The sequence below is a fragment of the Phycodurus eques genome, chromosome 13, assembly GCF_024500275.1.
Source record: "Phycodurus eques isolate BA_2022a chromosome 13, UOR_Pequ_1.1, whole genome shotgun sequence".
NCBI lineage: Eukaryota > Metazoa > Chordata > Actinopteri > Syngnathiformes > Syngnathidae > Phycodurus > Phycodurus eques.
In genome coordinates this window covers 10,816,486-10,839,261 of record NC_084537.1, presented here as the reverse complement: position 1 = coordinate 10,839,261, position 22,776 = coordinate 10,816,486, and the positions used below count along the sequence as shown (strand labels likewise).

General features: G+C 41.7%; 1 protein-coding gene across 1 annotated transcript; it reads right to left on the bottom strand.

Moving 5' to 3' along the window:
• Nucleotides 1-2,522: 2,522 nt before the first annotated feature.
• On the bottom strand, nt 2,523-22,700 carry gk5 (glycerol kinase 5). Its single transcript, XM_061694363.1, has 16 exons — nt 22,168-22,700; nt 21,997-22,090; nt 20,693-20,768; nt 20,504-20,597; nt 19,890-20,021; nt 17,558-17,633; nt 17,297-17,358; nt 17,142-17,215; nt 14,491-14,551; nt 14,243-14,369; nt 14,042-14,146; nt 10,540-10,634; nt 7,346-7,449; nt 7,183-7,242; nt 6,864-6,997; nt 2,523-6,153 (listed from the first exon to the last, which is right to left on the bottom strand). The coding sequence occupies exons 1-16, from the start codon at nt 22,291-22,293 to the stop codon at nt 5,990-5,992; spliced, it is 1,584 nt and encodes a 527-aa protein (XP_061550347.1). The 5' UTR covers nt 22,294-22,700; the 3' UTR covers nt 2,523-5,989.
• Nucleotides 22,701-22,776: the final 76 nt, after the last annotated feature.

Here is a 22,776-nt window from a genome sequence, read left to right as displayed (position 1 = left end):
AGTTCTTCTTATTATATTGCAGACTTTCACCTACTGCCGGTGGGTCTGGAACGTGTCCTCCACGATAAACAGGGGTTCACTGAAAAAAGAACATTTACTTAGTAATATTATGCACAGAGACAGAACATGTTCACATTTTAAGGTCATATGGCAATGATGCCCCCGTCTCCCCAAGTAATGGAGGCATCATACAGTTCAAGTATAAGAGGATGAGACACTGACAAAGGGGAAAAAATGCTCAACCTGCAGCCCTATATGACACCCTTTAACAACCAGTGTGTCAGGAAAAGAGAAGAGAACGAGGAAATGGTGGGGGTTATATAATGACCCATGATGAAGGATGCAGCTCATATGGGGTTGATGGGGGTGGGGGGGTGTTAGGCTAGTGGTCGTGGTGGTGCATCCAGTTCGAGCTGTCAGATTGAATTTGTTGCAAGGCAGGGTTCTCCCCTCCACAACTCATACAATGCGGCACGGCCATGATTAGTGTGAGAGTAGGCAGCACTGATTCATGGGCTCGTTCTGTCCGCCTCACTCGCACGTTTGGCTCCCTGAATGCGGCACTGAGTGAAAAAAAGCCGAGAGAGGACGGAGTGGGGTGCTTGCTAACAGTTGGAAATTGGGGGGTATATGCGCAGCGATACTGGAGAAATTTGTGCAATGTACACTGTGCTCTCTCTCTCACAATCCTCCCATTGTTGATGAACACCCCATCCCCTTTTTATTCCAGTGCACTCAATTAGCGCCTCCTTCACCATACCAGCACCACGAGCGGGAACACACACACACGCACACATTTGTTCTCATTCTATCCATCCACAAGCTGCCATAGCAACCCTCACAGCGAGCGTGCTCACATCAATGGGAAGCACTCCCTACACTCATGTACAATCGGTGTGTTTTGTAATTACGTCTAAAAAAGAAAAACTGAAATATCACACTGCCATAAGTATTCAGACCTTTTGCTGTGACACTCATATATTTAACTCAGGTGCTGTCCATTTCTTCTGATCATCCTTAATATGGTTCTACACCTTCATTAGAGTCCACCTGTGTTTGATTATACTGATTGGACTTGATTAGGAAAGCCACGCCCCTGTCTATATAAGACCTTACAGCTCACAGTGCATGTCAGAGGAAATGAGAATCATGAGGAACTGCCTGAAGAGCTCAGAGACAGAATTGTGGCAAGGCACAGAGCTGGCCAAGGTTCCCCAAAAAATTCTGCTGCACTTAAGTTGGCGTCCATAATCCTGAAATGGAAGACGTTTGGGACGATCAGAACCCTTCCTAGAGCTGGCTGTCTGGCCAAACTGAGCAATTGGGGGAGAAGAGCCTTGGTGAGAGAGGTAAAGAAGAACCCAAAGATCACTGTGGCTGAGCACCAGAGATGGAGTCAGGAGATGGGAGAAAGTTCTAGAAAGTCAACCATCACTGCAGCCCTCCACCAGTCGGGGCTTTATGGTAGAGTAGCTCGACGGAAGCCTCTCCTCAGTGCAAGACACATGAAAGCCCGCATGGAGTTTGCTAAAAAAAAACACCTGAAGCACTCCAAGATGGTGAGAAATAAGATTCTCTGGTCTGATGAGACCAAGATAGAACTTTTTGGCCTTCATTCTAAGTGGCAAGTGTGGAGAAAACAAGGCACTGCTCATCACCTGTCCAATACGGTCCCAACAGTGAAGCATGTTGGTGGCAGCATCATGCCGTGGGGGTGTTTTTCAGCTGCAGGGACAGGACGACTAGTTGCAATCGAAGGAAAGATGAATGCGGCCAAGTACAGGGATATCTTCGACGAAAACCTTCTCCAGAGTGCTCAGAACCTCAGATTGTGCCAAAGCGTCACCTTAAAAAAAGACAATGACCCTAAGCACACAGCTGAAATACCGAAGGAGTGGCTTCAGAACAACTCCGTGACTGTTTTTGAATGGCCCGGCCAGAGCCCTAACTTAAACCCAATTGAGCATCTCTGGAAAGACCTGAAAATGGCTGCCCACCAACGTTCATCATCCAACCAGACAGAACTGGAGAGGATCTGCAAGGCTGAATGGCAGATGATCCCCAAATCCAGGTGTGAAAAAGTTGTTGCATCATTCCCAAAAAGAATGTATGGCTTTATTAGCTCAAAAGGATGCTTCTACTAAATACTGAGCAAAGGGTCTGAATACGTATGGCTGTGTGATATTTCAGTTTTTCTTTTTTAATAAATCTGCAAAAATTTCAACAATTCCGTTTTTTTTTCCCGTCAATATGGGGTTCTGTGTGCACATCAATGTGGGGAAAAAATTAACTTATTTTAGCAAATGGCTGCAATATAAAAAAGTGAAAAATTTAAGGGGGTCTGAATACTTACCGTACCCACTGTATTTTCTTAACAAAAAATGCCACCATTGAGCCACCAAAGTTGACAATATTCAATGTTTAGACTTTGTGTTTACATATATACCATAATTGTTTGAATAAATAATATACATGTATTTCACGTTTGTCTGAAAAGACACATTTATTTTATCAAGTTCCGCTTCAAACAATCATGTCATCAAACCGTAGTCATGCTTGTTAGCAGGAAGTCTGCTAACCTGTTTTCCGGCTTTGGTCACGTGACGTTCCACATATAGCGGCTTACTTGCCGATTTTCGCTATTCGCAGCAGGATCCCAACGAATAGCAGAGGAACACTGTACTGATTCAGCTTGATTACTTAAGTACAAATAAAAAACACAGACGGAAATAGACCTCAGTACACTGAAAAAGCATCACACAGTTGTCATTCGTTTAGTTTTTTTGAATAAACATTGTTGAAAAATATTAGCTTGCAAATGATGCAAATGTTTTTTCTTTACTGTAATTAAAATTTACAGCAGGGCACCGAACTGAAATGTTCATTTAGTTGATTTTCTTTAATTCAGTGTAATTTGCGCATGCATCGTGGACTAGGACGGAGTGACGTTGACATTGGTAAGAAAAACATAAACTTTGCATTTAAGGTCTCGTTATGGTTAGTTTAAAGTCATTTATGTTTTTAACATGTATCTGTCCTTGATTGGACGCAATGTTGTAATATGCAGCCGTTGAATCCGACACACTATTGTCCAGAGCGTGCAGGCCAGGTAAACTGTAGCCTTCTGGGGACGGGAGGAGCTTCTGCTTAAAAGTATATATTTCTCCCAGATAAATGCCATAAAATGTTAAATAATAATGGTAAACGCTTGTGCCTTGTGTGCCTGTATAAGTGTGCATGCGTATGAGCATTGAAACTCACTGCTGTGTGTTTCTAAACAAAACTAAGTCAGCCAAAGTCAGCGAACACTGGTAATGTTTGTGGCGACATTAAAAAATGCTTTACATAAAATAAAAACTTTCAGGATATAGAAATGAATATTGTTTATTGATTCAGAGCTGAAAAAAATAACTGTGACAGATTAGTTCAGTAAGTTACGCAGTGTTTAATTGTTTCAATGTACATAAGTAAAAATGAATTTCGCTTGTCAATTACATACAGTCCACACCGGCGAGGCCAGATTTGAATCCGCGTCCTCAGAATTGTGAGGCAGATGTGCTAACCAGTCGTCCACCATGCAGTGTTCTTGTAATAATAAGAAAGAATACAGTATATTACAGTACATGTTGTTTATAACGCAATACATTTCTGTATGTAACAATTGAGCACTGGTTTGACTTTTATGCTATTAAAATGAGTGATTCCATAGCTTTGCTAACATTGTGAACAACACAAAATGTGTGTGATTGGCAGACTTATTTTGGTACATCTGTTTTTTTGTTGTTGTGTGAGGTTTTTGCAGCAGGAGTGTTTTGGGTGTGTGTGATAGGTTTTTGGTACGTTTTTCTGGGGTGTGTGTGTGAGTTTCTGTGGTGTGTTGTTCTTTGGGTGAACACGAATAATGAGATTTTTTTTATATGGGAACTTTTGGAGTGTGAGTTTTCTTTTGTGTGAGTGGGAGTTTTTTGGTGAGTTGGGGATTGGTGATTTATGTTGTTAGGTTTTTTTGCTGACCGTGAGTTCTTTAGGTGTGAGAGGTATTTCTTTTGTTGCATGTGTTTTTTTGTGTGTGAGAGACAAATTATTCATACGGCACCTCATATGGTTATAGTGTATCATCAAAAGTTTAATGCAAAAACCCACTGTGTGAGACGTGTACATATTCTTTTTTTGCTGCTGCACCTGTATTTAAAAACGAAACAAAAAATTAGACGCGCGCCGAGTGTGTTTGGGAGGGCGTGCGAGGTCAGTGTCAGGCTTGCTTGTTGCGTTTGAGAGCACAATAACGCAGCGATGTGCAGACACGCTCAAGCGACTGGCTCCCAGCAGCCCAAAACTCTTGTCAAAGCGCACGTATATTGAGTCACACTCTGCTTTTAAATTATTAACATATGGCAGGAAATGGCTTCCGAAGGCTCTGTCACAATGCAGTCGTTTAGTCAGGTATGTTGCATGATTTGCGTCCACATTTTGAGCCCATTTCAACCAAAAATACCAAATTATTGATCGAGGCTATCACATTTTGTGTTGGCCAATGGAAAACCATTTGAGCATTTTTTTTTCTCCATATCCTTGATCTCTAGCTTAAGGTCCATAGTACTAGTATGCTCGTTGTGCTCATCAGAAAGACAATTCAGTGCTGGGCACTAGTTGACAAATTCATGCTACTAGTACTACTAGTTCTTCTAGTTAACAATGTAGCATGTATAATAAATGTTTCTAGTAAGACAGTCATTCTAGTAGTGCACCAAATTGTCTTACTAGTGAGGACAAAGAAAGTAATCGTACATGGACCTCAACTCATTCACTGCCAGCCTTCCCAGTTAACATGGATATTTGACTTCTAAAGCAGTCAATGGCAGTGAATGTGTTAAGATGGATAACGAGGATATCGATAAATGCTCAAACGGCTTTCCATACTAGCCTCAATTCCAGTCAACCCAGGATCCTTGAACGTTCCCACACTAAAAGCCACAATAAGAAATTATTATTAGTATTAGAAGAGCAAAAAGTAAATAACATGTAGAAAACAAGACGTAATGTGTTTTGGGCATGTGTGTACGGCACGGACTGGAGGAAGTCATTTTAAAATTTGCATAATTACATATATAGTTTTAATGTGAGGCTCCTGTAGTCACTAGCTTCAAAAATATACTTGGTTCTATAAAGCGTCCAGACTGATAAAATCCAAAGTGAACATAGTGTGAAGTCCCTGTGCTACTGTAACATTGAGAAAAGGGACAAATCTGACTTAGTACCTCCTTATGGGATGGTGCAAATGATTTATTTATGTATTTATTTTAAAATCCTGGACAGCTGGGGAAGCAAATCAAGCCCACCATGTCGAGAATGCACTTTCTCGTGAAGGTGTGCTTCATTTGCCTACCCAGTCATTCCAAGTTATAAAATTCACAAATTAGCATTTTGCGCACACGTAATAGCTATTCCGTGGCCCAAATTTAGTATTTCGTGGCCACAAATGAGCATTGTTTTGCACACGTTATCCCCATTTCATGGCTGCAACGGTTACAATTTTCTTATTTTCTGGCCACAAATTATTATTTTTGTGTAAGCATTATACCTATTTCGTGGGCACAACTATATTATGGCACCAATTTATTATTTTGTGGCCATTCATTCGTAATTTTTGCACGTTATATCTATATTGTAGTGATAGTTTTGATTTCTTTGCCCATTTAATGTCTGGGGCTTCGTAAGGTTGAAGCAGGGGACTACCTCATATACTAGCGCCACTGTGAGGAACAGTGTGCAACTATGTGGTCCATATTTGATGAAATACTGTAACCTGAGGGGTCACTGACAGTATGCGACCTGAAATCACATCTTTACGTGAGAAACAATTCATGTGTGGTCTCTGCTGCGATCTGCGTCCTCATGTGTTTTCAAGTATACCGGACATAATAGCAGGGCACAATCAGACTTCTTCAAAAAGGTTTTAGTCGCTTTTCTTCTGTGAGCGCATCCTGTGTCAGGGTTGCTTGTACCAATACATGGAGCGTCGGAGAGCTCTCTCCCATCTCTGGAGATCGTGTGTGTGCTCGGAAGCAGCACAGTCACTGGGCGCTCGTTCGGGGCAAAATACGTCGCTCGCACTGTGAAGTTTCTTCAGCTCTTCGCAGGTTTGCCAGTAGCCTGCAAGGACAGAAGATGATGATGATGATAAGGGGCGTTTGGACATGCTGACTTCAAGAATGACAGTAGAAGGATCACGCTGCCACCAGAAGAAGGGCAGCGATTGTTGAGAAAATATAATTACCTCACATAAGACACACACACCACAATTGGTATTATCCAGATACCAGTACTTTTTTTTAAAGACCTAATTATGGCATCATAACAAATGCATCTTCTGTAATTGATTTACACTGTCTTGAAATCGAATTGCATCACATAAATAATTAATAGGAAAGCAGTTTACAGAGCTACGGAAGATTTTTCCTCTTCAGACAGTCGGCAGCTAAAAAGACTTTTGATCAGACTGGAAAAAACAAGAACATTATCAGGACCAATATTTTTAGAGAACAAACTGACATTGAGGATTTGTGTCCTTGTGTCATAGTGGACTTGTCTTCTTGTCTACTTGTGTCCTTGCATCCTGGTCTCCTAATAGACTTGTACCCTGGTCTACTTGTGTCCTAGAAGTGCTAAGTGCAACTATACTATTAGGATGAATTTGTATTGGGGATATTTTGGAGGTCAAACGTCAGTGCTTGTGGTGTAAATTCAGACTGAATTTGTATTAAATCAGATTATTCTGCAAGATGTTTCTTTTTCCCTAACAAGAAACTTAAGCACTTACGTTCCTTGTTAAAGAAGAATAATTTAAAACCCTACTAACATACCCACACCAAGTCCGGCTACAAAAGCAGCCCCCAAGCAGGACATTTCATGGTGCTGGCCTCTTTCTATCTTTCTACCAAACAGGTCCGCGGTGAGCTGCATGATGAAGTCGTTAGAGGAAACCCCGCCGTCCACCCTGAGAGGCAAACAACAAGGGAAAATGCACTGAGCCACACTGCGTCGTACTGAGCCGTAATTCATTGCCAGTAAAATCTAATCTACATTCACAGAACCCGAAGTCTCTGGCGCTAACCCAAACCTGTTAACGGGATATCGACTCGTAAGATGGAATAAACAGGAGGTGCCATTAAAGAACTCTACCTGATCTTTCTAACGGGAATGTTAGTTTCTCTTAGCATCGTCTCATATAGTTGCTTGTTTCTGCAAAGAAAACAAACACACACACACACACACACGCACAAACAAAGGAGAGAATGTTCGGTCTGTTCAACGCAAAACACTGCGGCTCCTCAAAAAGACTCACCTGAAGGCAATGGACTCGAGAATGGCCCGGACCAGGTGGCATTTGGTGGTGGAAGGTTTGAGGCCCATGAAGGAGGCACAAGCTTTCGGGTCGTTCAGAGGAGCCTTTGGGCATAAAATGTAACATTTCAACAATAGTTAATAATCATTAATCTACAGGTATACAAGGGCTGTGTTTGGAATCACTCCCCATCTACTATAAAGTGTCTTGTAAAGTGAGTTAACATTTTTGTAGTGCTGTTTAAATGTGTAATGACTAGTATTGGTTATCCCTATACAGCGCCCTCAATTTATCCCACAATGCACCTTGAAAAGTAGTGAACGAACGATGGTCACTAGAAAAGCAATATAAAACCATGATACATTGTCCAATACAGAAAAATGATTTTCCATTTCAGTTTCCTGGGTATAGCGTGATTTTCGGCAAGTAACAAATGCATGAGTTGTGCGAAAATATCATAAATATAAATAGAACAATGTATCAACACAGATGGACACAGAGTGGTTTGTTTGTATTATCCATCCATCCATCCATCCATTTTCTTTACCGCTTATCCTCAGTAGGGTCGCGGGCTGCTGAAGCCGATCCCAGCTATCTTAATTTTGGAAAATACGTTCATCTTAAAACTAAATTTTGTTCAATATTTTTAAAGAAGGTCCACAAGCAGACGTTGATCCGGTACGTTGCAATGACGTAATTTTGTATGTTTTTTATTTGACTGATGAGTGAACTATAAAATCCACTATATAAGAATCCCTATACAGTAGTGCTTTGATACAAATTCAATTCATTGTGACTATGCTCATATCCTGAAACCCATGTATCTCAAAGCACCTTTCCCCATTGAAATGAATGAAAGTTTCATCCCAGTCAAAAAACAAACAATTTTTTTTTATTTTAACTTGATTAAAAACAATTAAAAAAAATTTGCAGTCAACAGTATTGTACGAATACAAACACAGTAATAACATTTGCTCTCCACAGGACCTGCTAAAACGAAAAATGCGAACGCATAACACTACTGGACCTAATGTATTGTCCTTGCCTGTTCTTCTTCTGTGGGGTCAATTGCCGGTTGGCAACCCCGCTTAATGGTACATACTGCCCCCAACTGGTATTGTCCTTACACTGCAGGGAAACCCATGTGGATGGTGACCAGATGTTTTCAAGTTTGCTGGCGCCATCTAGAAGTGTGAGTCTGAAGTCCACTCAAATATTTGCTAGTACCGTATTTTCACGACTATAAAGCGCACTTATAATGTGGCACGCCTTATGTGTGACTTTGATGAGCGCTCCGCTTGACTGACTGGGAGCATTTCCTGCCAACACGCTGCTTATATAGAGGAAAGGCGGACGTGACTGAGGACAGCATGCGGACGTAAAGGGGGAAGGGTGCGCGTGAAGTAGGACGCTAAAGGCACGGCCCCAGTAGGTATATAGTGCCGGTATGTGCAAACAACATTGGTTTGGCGAAGGACCCTCGAAAATGGCACCTACGAAGAGACACGCTTACCAAGCACAGTTTAAACTGCAAGCTATCAGTTACGCGGAGCAACATGGGAATCGAGCAGCCGCGAGAGAATTCAAGAAGATCAACGAATCCATGGTTCGCAAGCGCAGGAAGCAGGAAAACGAGCTTCGCCAAGTCAAGAAGACGAAGGAGTTGAAAGACCAACTCGAGCAATGGATTAATGAGCAAAGAACAGCCGGGAGAAGCGTCTCTACAGTCACCATTCGACTGAGGGCAACAACGCTTGCAGAAGAAATGAAAATTGAACATTTTCAAGGAGGTCCGTCTTGGTGCTTTCGTTTTATGAAACGGCGCCAACCGGGCAAGGACTACCGTGGCGCAGCAACTTCCGGCGGATTACAAGGAAAAGCTGGCTATCTTCCGTTCCTACTGCAGTAAAAAGATTGCCGACAAACACATCCAGCCCAACCACATCACCAACATGCCTTTTCCATGTCACTTTCGCTCACTTTTGACATCCCGGTGAACCACACTGTAGAGAAGAAGGGGACCACCTCGGTAGCGATACGCACAACGGGGCACGAGAAGTCGGCTTTTACTGTTGTGCTTGGTTGCCATGGTAATTGACAGAAACTGCAACCTATAGTGATTTTTAAGAGGAAGACGCTGCCTAAAGAAAGGTTTCCAGCCGAAGTCATCGTTAAGGCCAATCAAAAGGGCTGGATGGACGAGGAGAAAATGAGAGAGTGGCTGAGTGAGGTGTACGTAAAGAGACCAGATGTTTTTTTCCACGCATCACCGTCCGTCCCAGGTGATCTGTGACTCCATGCGCGCCCATTTCACAGCCGCTGTGAAAAACCAAGTGCAACTAAGACTGGGAGGCAAAGCCGGGCGAGTTACGCCACCATATGTGAATGGATTGTGGATGGTTGGGCTAACGTGTCTGCTTGCACTGTTGTTCGAGCTTTCGTAAAAGCTAACATCATTTCTGAGTAGCTGCACGGCAACGAGACTGACTCCAACAATGACGAGAGGGAACCCGGCGTGTTTGATGGAGAACTTGCCCAGCTGTTCATTTCGGATACAGAAGATGAGGACTTTGATGGATTTGTGGATGAGGATTGACCAAAAAATAACGTGAGTACATTGTTAAATACTTGTACCGAACTCAGTTTTGCTCCAGCTGCCTTTTTAAAAACATTGCTTTAGCGTGCATGCATGCTACCGTATGTGTTAAGCTAGCGTATGTTTTACCATGCCTGCGCCCGATAATACGGTGCGCCTTATGTATGTGTTAAATACAGAAATAGACCCCGTAACTGAGACTGCGCCTTTTAATACGATGCGCCTTATGGTCGTGAAAATACGGTATGTCACGACAAAATTTAGCCGTGTCGTGGCTCATATCTTGAAAAACTGTGATTAGTGATTAGGGAGTACGGAATGAGGGAATAATTCCAAACACTGCTAATGCCTTCATTGGTATCTGCCAACACATTATAGTACTTTGGTTATTAATATTCAAAAGGCACACTTACAAAGGCCACTTCAGAAAGGTAGCAGAGGAAAATAAAATAAAAAAAGACCAAAAATATATTACAGGGACAAATGGATTGAAAAGATGGATAATCTGGTATCAGACATGCAAAAAATAATAATAAATAAATCATAAAATGTTTGCATTCATCAGGCAAATGTTCTCACGTTGAAACTGCGCTCGTACCTGCAGGCCGCTGAAAGACGGGACGAAACACACACCGTTTGAGTCACTCACGCTGTATGCCATAGGGCTGGTATGCTTCACGTCAGCGAACAGATCTACAAACGCAAAAAAAAGTTATCACATTGCTTTACACAATGGTGGATTTTTCTAGGTGTCATACAGTGCCATGAAAAAGTATTGCCCCCCCCCCCCCAAATTCTTATATTTTTGCATCGTTTCCCCCACTTTAATGTTTAAGATCGTCAAACAAAAGTAAATAGACAAATATAACCCAACTGAACTTAAAATGTTGTTTTTAAATAGTGATATTAATTAAGGACAAAAAAAACCTTTTCAAAGTAACCTCCCTCTGTGTGAAAAAGTAATTACTCCCCTTGTTATGTCATAAATTAATTGTGGCTAATCACAATTTTTGGTTAATTTTCACTGATCACACCCAATCATGATTAATAAAAGTTATGAACCGAATCGGTAACAAAGGGCAGCCTTGGCGGAGTCCAACCCTCACCGGAAACGAGTCTGACTTACTGCCGTATATGCGGACCAAACTCTGACTCCAGTCGTACAGGGACCGAACAGCCCATATCAGGGGGTTCGGTACCCCATACCCCCGAAGCACCCACCACAGGACTCCCAAGGGACACGGTCGAACGCCTTCTCCAAGTCCACAAAACACATGTAGACTGGTTGGGCGAACTCCCATGCACCCTCGAGGACACTGCCGAGGGTGTAGAGCTGGTCAACTGTTCCACGGCCAGGACGAAAACCACACTACTCCTCCAGAATCTGAGATCTGACTTCCCGACGGGCCCTCCTCTCCAGCACCCATGAATAGACCTTACCAGGGATGTTGAGGAGTGTGATCCCCCTGTAGTTGGAACACATCCTCCGGTCCCCCTTATTAAAAAGGGGGACCACCACCGTCCGCATATCCGGCAGGAAGTCGGATTCGTTCCCGGTGAGGGTTGGACTCCACCAAGGCTGCCCTTTGTCACCGATTCTGTTCATAACGTTTATGGACAGAATTTCAAGGCGCAGCCGAGGCGTAGAAGGGGTCCGGTTTGGTGGCCTCAGTATTGCATCTCTGCTTTTTGCAGATGATGTGGTTCTGTTGGCTTCATCAAGCCGTGATCTCCAACTCTCACTGGAGCAGTTCGCAGTGTGAAGAGGCTTGGATGAGAATCAGCACCTCCAAATCTGAGACCATGGTCCTCAGTCGGAAAAGGGTGGCGTGCCCTCTCCAGGTTGGGGATGAGATCCTGCCCCAAGTGGAGGAGTTCAAGTATCTTGGGGTCTTGTTCACGAGTGAGGGAAGAATGGAACGGGAGATTGACAGGCGGATCGGTGCAGTGTCTGCAGTGATGCAGACTTTGTATCGGTCCGTTGTGGTAAAGATGGAGCTAAGCCGAAAGGCGAAGCTCTCAATTTGCCCGTCGATCTACGTTCCTACCCTCACACCTATGGTCACGAGCTGTGGGTCGTGACCGAAAGAACAAGATCCCGGATACAAGCGGCCGAAATGAGTTTCCTCCGCAGGGTGTCCGGGCTCTCCCTTAGAGATAGGGTGAGAAGCTCGGTCATCCGGGAGGAGCTCAGAGTAGAGCCGCTGCTCCTCCACATCGAGAGGAGCCAGATGAGGTGGCTGGGGCATCTGATTAGGATGCCTCCCGGACGCCTCCCTGGTGAGGTGTTCCGGGCATGTCCCAATGGGAGGAGACCCAGGGCACGACCCAGGACATGCTGGAGAGACTATGTCTTTCAGCTGGCCTGGGAACGCCTCGGGATCCCCCCGGAAGAGCTGGATGAAGTGGCTGGGGGGAGGGAAGTCAGGGCGTCCCTGCTAAAGCTACTGCCCCCGCGACCCAACCTCGGATAAGCGGTAGAAAATGGATGGATGGATGGAGTGGGCCAAAAGTTTTAGAAAACTTGATTTCAGTTGTTGCTGCTGAGGATGGTTCTTCCAGTTATTGGGTTTAGGGGGCCATTACTTTTTCACCCAAGGCCAGGTAATTTTGAATAGTTTTGTTTTCTCTTTATAAAAAACAAAAAAACAACAACAGCATTTTAAGTTCACTTGGGTTATATTTGTCTGACATTTAGATTTGTTTGATGATCTTAAACAAAGTGGAAAAATGCAAAGATCTAAGAATTTGAGAAGGTTGCCAATACGTTTTCGTGGCGCTGTCCTTATTTTCATTGTGGGCCACATTGTAGTTACGGTTGCCCTCAGAGAACTGTCTATAATGCAGAAACCACGTAGCTGTATATTCACTAAGGGTGGTGCGATATGAAAAAAATAAAAAATTAAATCTTACTTCGGTATGTGCAGTACCTTTGTTTTAAGGTTTTGGTTTGATTCACATTTGTTATGATAAGGTAAAAAATGCAAAACACACTGCTTTGCGTTTATTGTAAACTGGAAAAGATTGAATGACTTTTAAAATGAAACATCAAGACATCAAATATTTTGTTTTTGTAAAGTGCGACATCAATCATTGGTCTCTAAGAAAATGAAGGATGTAGACAAGTGCAATAGGAATAGTTGGAATAGTGTGGCTTATTAAAGCACTAACAATGCCATTTGTTATTGCTTTGGCTCCATGAAAACCCTGGGAGAACTGCTATAAGTTGCCTTTGTACTATATCCACACTGGCATGATGCTGTTTTGAATGAGTCAATAAATTTGACGTTCTGCCAACAGCATGTCGCCAGCCAGAAGCTGAGCTGCACTGTGTTTGTTGGGCTAGATTGCAAGGCAGTTCAACTTCTTGTCCCTTGCCTAATATGTTCTGTGTGGGAACATTAATAATTGCCCAATGCACTGCATTAGATTATTATCATTTTATAATGGATAACTAGTTTTGAACCCAAGTTCTTTTACCAGGAGGGCCGGTTCTCCTTGAGTATGACAGCTCTGTCTAGATGGTGACATGTTTAGAAATGGCAAAACTTGTTTGTCTGGAATGGCATCGTTTGGGATCTCACGTAACCGTGAGTGTCTTATTATGATGGCATTCATATGCAATGACAGCTGTGCTACGCTTGGCACGGTTTCAGGTTAGAGCTCCGTAACCAATAACCAAGTACCAAGTTCAGAGTTCCATTCTTATGGCGATGACGTAATTCAAAATAGAACTATTACTAAACTACGCTGATACAAAGGTAATCTCATAATTACAGTAAATATCTACATTAGAACTGTCATAATCGAATATTTTTTTAACTAATTATCCTATCGATCATTCCATCAATTAATCAGATTTGCATTAAAGTTCATTGCGAAATATTTTTTTCCGATTACTGTTTATTAACCGAGTATTTGTTTATTTGGTATTGTTTAATTATTAAACAATACCAAATAAACAACAACTCATTCACTGTCATTGACAGGTGCAAGAGAAAATGAATATAGAAGAAAATATGGGATTTTGCTTCCCTTTTGCAGATTTTCCACTTTTATCCCAAGCAATTACAGTCATTTCCAAACATCTCATCACTCACCCAGTGCCTGAGCCCATTTGATAGCGGTGCCGGTGTCTGCTGCGTTACCCTCAGCCAGATACACCACTTCTTTGCTAATCTTCCACCCTACTAACGGATAGAGACCTAACAAGAAGACCCACATCTGGTTGTTACAGACCTGACATGAACATACAGTAGATTGTATGCTTGTATTGTACTTTCTTCTGTATTATACGTTACCATTTACAGATGTGTGAGGTGTGCTGCCAGTATTGATGTCCATGAAGGTGCCTGTTCCCATGGTGATCTTCACATCACCCACACTGTAGCAACACTCTCCAAACATGGCAGCCTGTTGGTCCGCCATCTACAGCGTGAAGTATTTCTTAATAACGGGTTTATAATTGGCAAGATAACACGGTCTCACGTAACGAGGACAATAAGGACACTGATCTGACGTCGTATCAGAGGGTGTGATACCAACTCACCACTGACATGATGGGAATGGATATCCCAAAGATGGACGGGTCTGTGAAACCAAATTCATGGCTGGAGTACAACAGGAGAGAACAAACATACATCATCTCACACTATACTAAGAAGTAGGGATGTCACAATCACATTTTTTTGCACCCGAGTCAGAGTCTTTCATTTTAAGTAACTGCCGATGCCGAGTCCCGATCCGATACATATAACTACCAAAACTCCATCCATCCATTTTCCGTACCGCTTATCCTCACTGGGGTCGCGGCCGTGCTGAACCCTATCCCAACTGACTCTGGGCAAGAAGCGGGATCTACTAAAACTCAACTTTTAATGTTTAAAAGAACAACCAAAAAATACATGAGTAACAAGTAAAATAATAATATTAAAATAAAAAACAATATATATTTAGCAAATAGAAATCATTTTGGTAATCCTAATTGACCAAAAACAGGAAAATTTCAGTCTGATTTCATCTCCGACAGTCAGAGGGAAAAAATGCTGTTCCTACGGTGGGGCCCTTGGACTCTTTGGGTCAGTGTGGTGTGATGCATGCATGGAGCTACACGTTTGCAGTATATAAAATAAATATATATATATAAAATATATATATATATATATATATATATATAAAATAAATACATAAAAAAGAATAGAAGAACGTCGGCGGGACAGTGGGCGACTGGTTAGAGTGTCTGGTTAGAGTGTCTGCCTCACAGTTCTGAGGACTGGGGTTCAATCCCCGGCCCCGCCTGTGTGGAGTTTGCATGTTCTACCCGTGCCTGCGTGGGTTTTCTCCGGGCACTCCGGTTTCCTCCCACATCCCAAAAACATGCAAGGTAGCTGAATTGACAACTCTAAATTGCCCGTAGGTGTGAATGTGAGTGCGAATGGTTGTTTGTTTGTATGTGCCCTGCGATTGGTTGGCAACCAGTTCAGGGTGCCTCCTGCCCGATGATAGCTGGGATAGGCTCCAGCACGTCTGCGACCCTAGTGAGGAGAAGCGGCTCAGAAAATGGATGGATGGATGGATAGAAGAACGTCGCGATAAAACATTAATTTGTGTGTGAGTCTCACCCACGCACATACACACAGAGTCTGTGTGTCACTTTCCGTCACTTATATTATACTGTTACTAAAAATACCCCGAAAAGTTACATTGTTGAATATAAAATGAAGCTATTACCGTTCCATTTGGAAAGATCTTTGCACCTCGGGATTATTTTGTCACGTTATGACATTTAAAATGTTAGAAAATGAATAAAACCGATCTTCTTCAACCAATCTCGATCAGGTGAAAATCACGTGATCAGATTGGGACATCTCTACTAAGAAGTACAACTTTGCTTTCCTGAGGTACATTTCTTTACAATTGGGAGGTGAAACAGTATACAGGTGTCATTTCTATTTCCTCATTCCTTCTACTGTAAAAGCACAAAACACACTACTCATAAACAGGGATATTGGGATTTTGGGTGAACTTTCAGGATGAACCTGAAATGCGCTAGAATCTTTACAGGTTAACTTAGTTTGACCTTCTCTAAACTTTTCAATAGAATGTCCAAGTGTTCAATATTTGAGTAAAGAACACTTTTCACAAGTGTTCTCTTACAAGGAGCTGAATGGCTACATTCACAAAAGGTGTTTGGTCCATGAAAATTATGTGAAAATTTCCACATATGTTGAGTTCTATGTCTTTCTATGACTCCTCCAGTCACTCTTTACCTCTGTTGAACCTGCTAATAGCAAGCCTCGCAATGGTGAAGTACTGTTGAGCAATTTTTAGGTGCCGAGTCGGTGTCATGATGTCAAAATGTGAACCGCATGATGAAGAAGACTGTTTAAATACCAATTTTAATTGACGCAGGACATTTATTGGTCCATTCATGGACAAAAAACCTGTTCGAATTTTGTCGTTCAACTCCTTGTTGGCGAACAGCAAATTGTGCAAAAAGTGCTGCAAAATTGAACAGTTGGACATTTGCATTCAAAAGTTGTGATATGGTCAAACAAAGCTCACTTGTTAAGGTTATAGTGCATTTGAGGTTTATCCAAAAATTGTACCCCGAAGCTAAGTATCCTTTAATTTTGGCCCGTAATGTATAGTATATGTGGGCAACTGTGGCAAAATGTACACCAGCCACAACATTACAAACACAATCTAATGAGATCCAATAGAAGAGCTGTATGAAAAAACAGCTGATCTAACAAATGTAATAAAGCTATTTGTATTGACACTGTCAGTAAAGTATTAGCTTCCTCCAATATGTTAACTGTCATGGGGGTAAATGGGATGAAACTAATATCAATAAAAACTGAGCACCATTATCTTTGTAAGGACAGAATTTTTGTGTCGGATCTCATTAGTAGTCACGGGTGCTGTAGCGGTACACGACTGACTTTAGTGTAGCCAACGTGGGATCAATTCCTGCTCAGTCACTGGAGCTGCAAATGTGAATAGGAATGATTGTCTGTCTCTATGTTCTCTTTTATTGACTTTGTCTCTCTTGCCCCCCAGATTCAACTGGGAAAGACTCCAGCTTCGGCCTGACCCAGAACAGGAAAAGCGGTACAGAACTGACGGATGGTTGGATCTCATTAGATGTGCAGGTGTACCTAATGTTGTGCCAACTGACTCTAAAATTTATTTACTCACCCTGTATTTTCTACTTTGGGGAAAATAGAGAGTGGCAGGGAGACCAGAGAGCACAGTAACTGACTCCAACACATCTGTGAATAGAAAACCATCACAAGGATACAAAACAAATTCATCCAAAGTGAAAATTAACAAAATTACAGTTTACACGAGACCTGATAGGAGTCAAAAATCCCGGTTGAACTTGCATTTGAGTAGTCTGTGGCATGAATCAGACCTGGTGGAGATCAGGTGACACAGAGAGATGATTGTTCTTTTTTTTCATGATGTGATCATTTGACACATTTGTAAAGAATTTAGTAATTAGATGTTGAATTCCAGCTGAACTATATCATGCAAATCATTGCACTGAATTTGGGGGAAATTTGCAGAGGGGTGGGTCTCATGGGAGAATGATGTGAAAATAGCAGAGCTACCTTTTGTGAGTTTGAACAAGAGCCAGGTGTCAATTGTTCCAAAGCAGCAGTTTCCATCTGCCACTGCTTGAGCAACCTAAGAGGAAAGAAACAGCAACAGTGAATATGTTTAGGGGAAATTACATTTTATGTGCATTGCTGTTTGAATCGACATTCAACTGGGGGTTATATTATGAACCTTAAATGGAGGAATAGAATTTTGTATTGACACATCACAGTAGACTATAGCACAGTCTACTGAAGTGTTGCTTGACAAATAGTTTGTTGGCAACAATTTTAGGAAATGTGATTATGAATCTTGTTTCAATATTGAATGTGACACTGTGCAACTAATCTCTGCTTTATACCAACACAAAATAGTATGCTTGGTTTGTGTGTTATGATTTACAAAGCTGTAATGGAGCAAGATGGCATACAGTGTATACATTTACCAGCCAAAACATTATGTCTCGCTATCAATTCTTCAATCTTGTGAGGGAAATACCACCCCAATTCCAATAAAATTGGGATGTTGTGTTAAACATAAATAAAAACAGAATACAATGATTTGCAAATCACGTTCAACCTATATTTAATTGAATACACTAAAACGACAAGATATTTAATGTTCAAACTGATAAACGTTATTGTTTTTAGCAAATAATCATTAACTTGGAAATTTATGGCTGCAACACGTCCCCAAAAAGCTGGGACAGGTGGCAAAACAGACTGAGAAAGTTGAGGAATGCTGATCAAACACCTGTTTGGAACATCCCACAGGTGAACAGGCTAATTGGGAACAGGTGGGTGCCATGATTGGGTATAAAAGGAGCTTCCCTGAATTGCTCAGTCATTCACTAGCAAAGATGGGGCGAGGTTCACCTTTTTGTGAACAAGTGCGTGAGAAAATAGTCAAACAGTTTCAGGACAATGTTCCTCAACGTACAATTGCAAGGAATTTAGGGATTTCATCATCTACAGTCCATAATATCATCAAAAGGTTCAGAGAATCTGGAGAAATCACTGCATGTAAGCGGCAAGGCCGAAAACCAACATTGAATGCCCGTGACCTTCGATCCCTCAGGCGGCACTGCATCAAAAACACATTGATGTGTAAAGGATATCACCGCATGGGCTCAGAAAAACTTCAGAAAACCAATGTCAGCAAATACAGTTCGGCGCTACATCCGTAAGTGCAACTTGAAACTCTACTATGCAAAGCAAAAGCCATTTATCAACAACACCCAGAAACGCTGCCGGCTTCTCATGGCCCGAGCTCATGTAAGATGGACTGATGCAAAGTGGTAAAGTGTTCTGTTGTCCGACGAGTCCACATTTCAAATTGCTTTTGGAAATTGTGGATGTCGTGTCCTCTGGGCCAAAGAGGAAAAGAACCATCCGGACTGTTATGGACACAAAGTTCAAAAGCCAGCATCTGTGATGGTATGGGGCTGTGTTAGTGCCAATGGCATGGGTAACTTACACATCTGTGAAGGCACCATTAATGCCTAAAGGTACACACAGGTTTTGGGGAAACATATGCTGCCATCCAAGCAACGTCTTTTTCATGGACGCGCCTGCTTATTTCAGCAAGACAATGCCAAACCACATTCAGCACGTAGTAAAAGCTTCGTAGTAAAAGAGTGGGGGTTCTCGACTGGCCTGCCTGCAGTCCAGACCTGTCTCCCATTGAAAATGTTTGGCGCATTATGAAGCATAAAATACGACAACGGAGACCCCGGACTGTTAAACAGCTGAAGCGGTACATCAAGCAAGAATGGGAAATAATTCCACCGACAAAGCTTCAACAATAAGTGTCCTCAGTTCCCAAAGGTTTATTGAATGTTGTTAAAAGAAAAGGTGATGTAACACAGTGGTAAACATGACCCTGTCCCAGCTTTTTTGGAACATGTTGCAGCCATAAAATTCTAAGTACATGATTATTTGCTAAAAACAATAAAGTTAATCTGTTTGAACATTAAATATCTTGTTGTTGTAGCGTATTCAATTAAATATAGGTTGAACATGATTTGCAAATCATTGTATTCTGCTTTTATTTATGTTTAACACAACGTCCCAACTTCATTGGAATTGGGGTTGTACAAGAGCTGTGTAAAAACTTGTCTTTAAATGGGTTTGGGTTGATCACACTTCATGCTTTTCTAAAATGTAACCACCTCATGTAGCTAAATACCGTTGGTAATTGTATATTTAATTATTTGTGAAAGTGCTAATAAGAAAATGTAACTTGTCCATGTTAGTTTAACTACAGATTTTAGAACAGCGCACACGAGGCATTATGTTTACTACGCAGTGCATTATTGTTTTAACACTCACATACAGGTACACTCACCTGTTTGTAGTGTTTGAGGGCCCAAACAAGGCGGAAGGTGACATGTTGAGTCGAGAACACAATCAGACTCGCTGCAAGTGACCGCTTCTGCCTGGTCACGAAGTGCAGAACTTTCATCACGCCATGGATTGCCTAAAGGCAGAGTTGGCAAATGTACTCACACTAAAATAGAAGTACAGATATTTGTGTTAAAAAAAAAAAACAAAAAAAAAAGACTCGTAGAAGTACTGTTTCAACTCCTTAAGAAAATTACAGACCTAGAAATGTTCTTAAGTTAAAAAAAAAAAAAAAAAAAAAAGAGTGCAATTTCTTTTTTTTTTGTCACTTACAGGATATACAATACTGTTTTGATATCCCTCCTATTAACTTGCATCGTGCTTTTATTGTGAAGAGAAAAAAATATTGGACAGGCTATCAAAAAAACGTGTTCCTATATCTAATGAAAATACTAAATTAGCCAATGATAACTGAAAATAATGCACCTTACTTGTATGTTTTTTAAATGTATTTAATGGAGAAAGATTTAATGCCAATGGCGTTAAGACTCTTTTGAGTCACTTATTAATAAAAAAAGAAATTGCAGATACAAATCAGCAAAGCAGAATGAGACTCACTTTCAAGGTGCATGATCTGTTCCATGACGTTACCAGGTCTGCTGCTCTCTGGTCTTGCCAGCTGATGAAATTATGGAAAGGAACACCAGTTCTCCTGCGAAAGGGAAAGTAAGGATGTGAAAAAGAGTACACAAGTAAATAAAGTGACACTGTGAGTACTGTAAAGATTCTCAGGTCATACAGAATCACCTGTCCCATGTTGTGAAGGTAGCTCGCTGAGTAGAGATGCCCAGAGCCTCCATTTGATGCATTTGGACTCCGGCATCTAAATTGTGCAACACAGGACCTGAGTATGATTGTGCTGAACATTCAATTCACAATTTCAGTGTAGGCTATTTTTTTATTTGATTTGATCTTTTCAACTTTAACTTATTTTCAGTTAGCTGCAGAAGTATTGGGGAAATGACAGAGCTCTTATGTTTTTTTTTTAATGTTTTTTTTTAAAAACACTCAACCACAATGGATTTTAAATAAGTTGTTGACATTCATCTTACAACCATTTTATGCAGATTAGAGCTATTTATATTACCAATACATAGATATAAATCCTTGGAGAGTCAAGGACTGTCTCAAGTCTCGACCCCATGAATATGAGCAAATTTTCAGTTTCCTTCCTGGAGATGCTACTTTTACTTTCAGTTGCTGCTTGTTTATTGCTTTTGTATTCTGCAAGTGAAAGGCCCGCTCTACTGGGTTGAGATCTGGTGACTGACTTTCCCTTTAAAGACTATCCAATCTATTTTTCTTTCATAAAGTCTCGAGTTGGCAGCACGGTGGACGACTGGTTAGCACATCTACCTCACAGTTCTGAGGAACGGGGTTCAAATCCCGGCCCCGCCTGGGTGGAGTTTGTATGTTCTCCCCGTGCCTGCGTGTGTTTTCTCCGGGCACTCCGGTTTCCTCCCACATTCCAAAAACATGCGTGGTAGGTTGATTAAAGACTTGTAATTGCCCGTAGGTGTGAATGTGTGCGCGAATGGTTGTTTGTTTATGTGTGCCCTGCGATTGGCTGGCGACCAGTTCGGGGTGTACCCCGCCTCCTGCCCGAAGATGGCTGGGATAGGCTCCGGCACCCCCGTGGATGGATGGATGGAAAGTCTCGAGTTGCTTTTGCAACTGGGTTCAGTATTGCACAGTGAGGCATTGTTCAGTGGGATTTGTGGCATTTGGGTGAATGTACTGTACAAACAAACATACTCAAACAATAATTTTAAGTTAAACAAGCTCTCTAAACGATTATTCAATGATCAAAACACTTGTCAATTAATTAGTTAGTCAATTAATTAATTAGTGGTCGATTAAAAAAGTAGGGACTAGAAAGTACAAATGTTTGTTTTCAAATGTAGGGAGCTAAAGTAGAAAGTCCTCAGAATATTTTTTTTAATTTAAGTACGGATAACTCTTAACTAAAATGTTCTTTCCTACCACTGGTCCATGACAATTTCCAGTTTCTTGGTGATGGTTTTAATAGGGATGTAGGAAACGAGCAGTACCTTTTACAGCCCCCTTCACCACAGAGATTAAGCTTTTCCACAATGTGTCTGGGTCAAGTTCCACATGGCCTTCCTCTGGATACAACGGGACCACCTAAATACAGAATACAACATTAACAAGAGTGCATGACACGTTGCGTGACAGTAGCTGGAGGAAAGTGGACACTGTACCTCTGTACAGGACGAGCCACGGATTTCTGCCTTCTTGTCATACACGTGACATCTGATCAAAGTCGTGCCCACGTCCACAGACAAAATAAATCTCTCCTTGTTCATACCATTCCTCGGGGTCCCCATTGCAGGACATCAGTGTCGTTTACAGCAAGAATCCATCGTATTTATATGTGTGTTGTGTCGCTGAAGCTGTGACTCAACCTTCGGACTTCGGTCACAAGCTTCCATTTCCAAACGTCCACACATCGTCGCAAACGATACAAAGCGACATTTTGGTAACTAGATAGGAATAGATACCAAGTTGTACTATAACGAGCCTCGTTCATGTGACTGGGTCCAAATCTTCAAGTCTGTATCTAAACGTGGAACCATTAATAGGTTCAAATTTTACGTTAACTTGCTAAACTCGTAAAAATAAAGTACTAGGAAATCTAAATTGATATAGTTACAGCTGGGAGTGGTGGCGTTATTACAACAACAAACAAGCCGAAAATGATGTCTTGACTCACATATCCCACAAACAAACTCAACTCAACTATAAAGATAAGACTAGATTCGCCAGCGCTCCGTAGAAGCCGAGCCCAGCGACGTGCCTACGTAGCAGCC

Bases quoted from the DNA above. Each gene is read 5' to 3' on its own strand.
- gk5 (XM_061694363.1), bottom strand. From the start codon at position 22,293: ATGGGGACCCCGAGGAATGGTATGAACAAGGAGAGATTTATTTTGTCT. The intron at 14,370-14,490 runs GTGAGTTGGTAT...TTCACGCTGTAG, and splicing joins CCATTCCCATCATGTCAGTG to ATGGCGGACCAACAGGCTGC. The intron at 14,147-14,242 runs GTAACGTATAAT...TCTTCTTGTTAG, and splicing joins ACCTCACACATCTGTAAATG to GTCTCTATCCGTTAGTAGGG.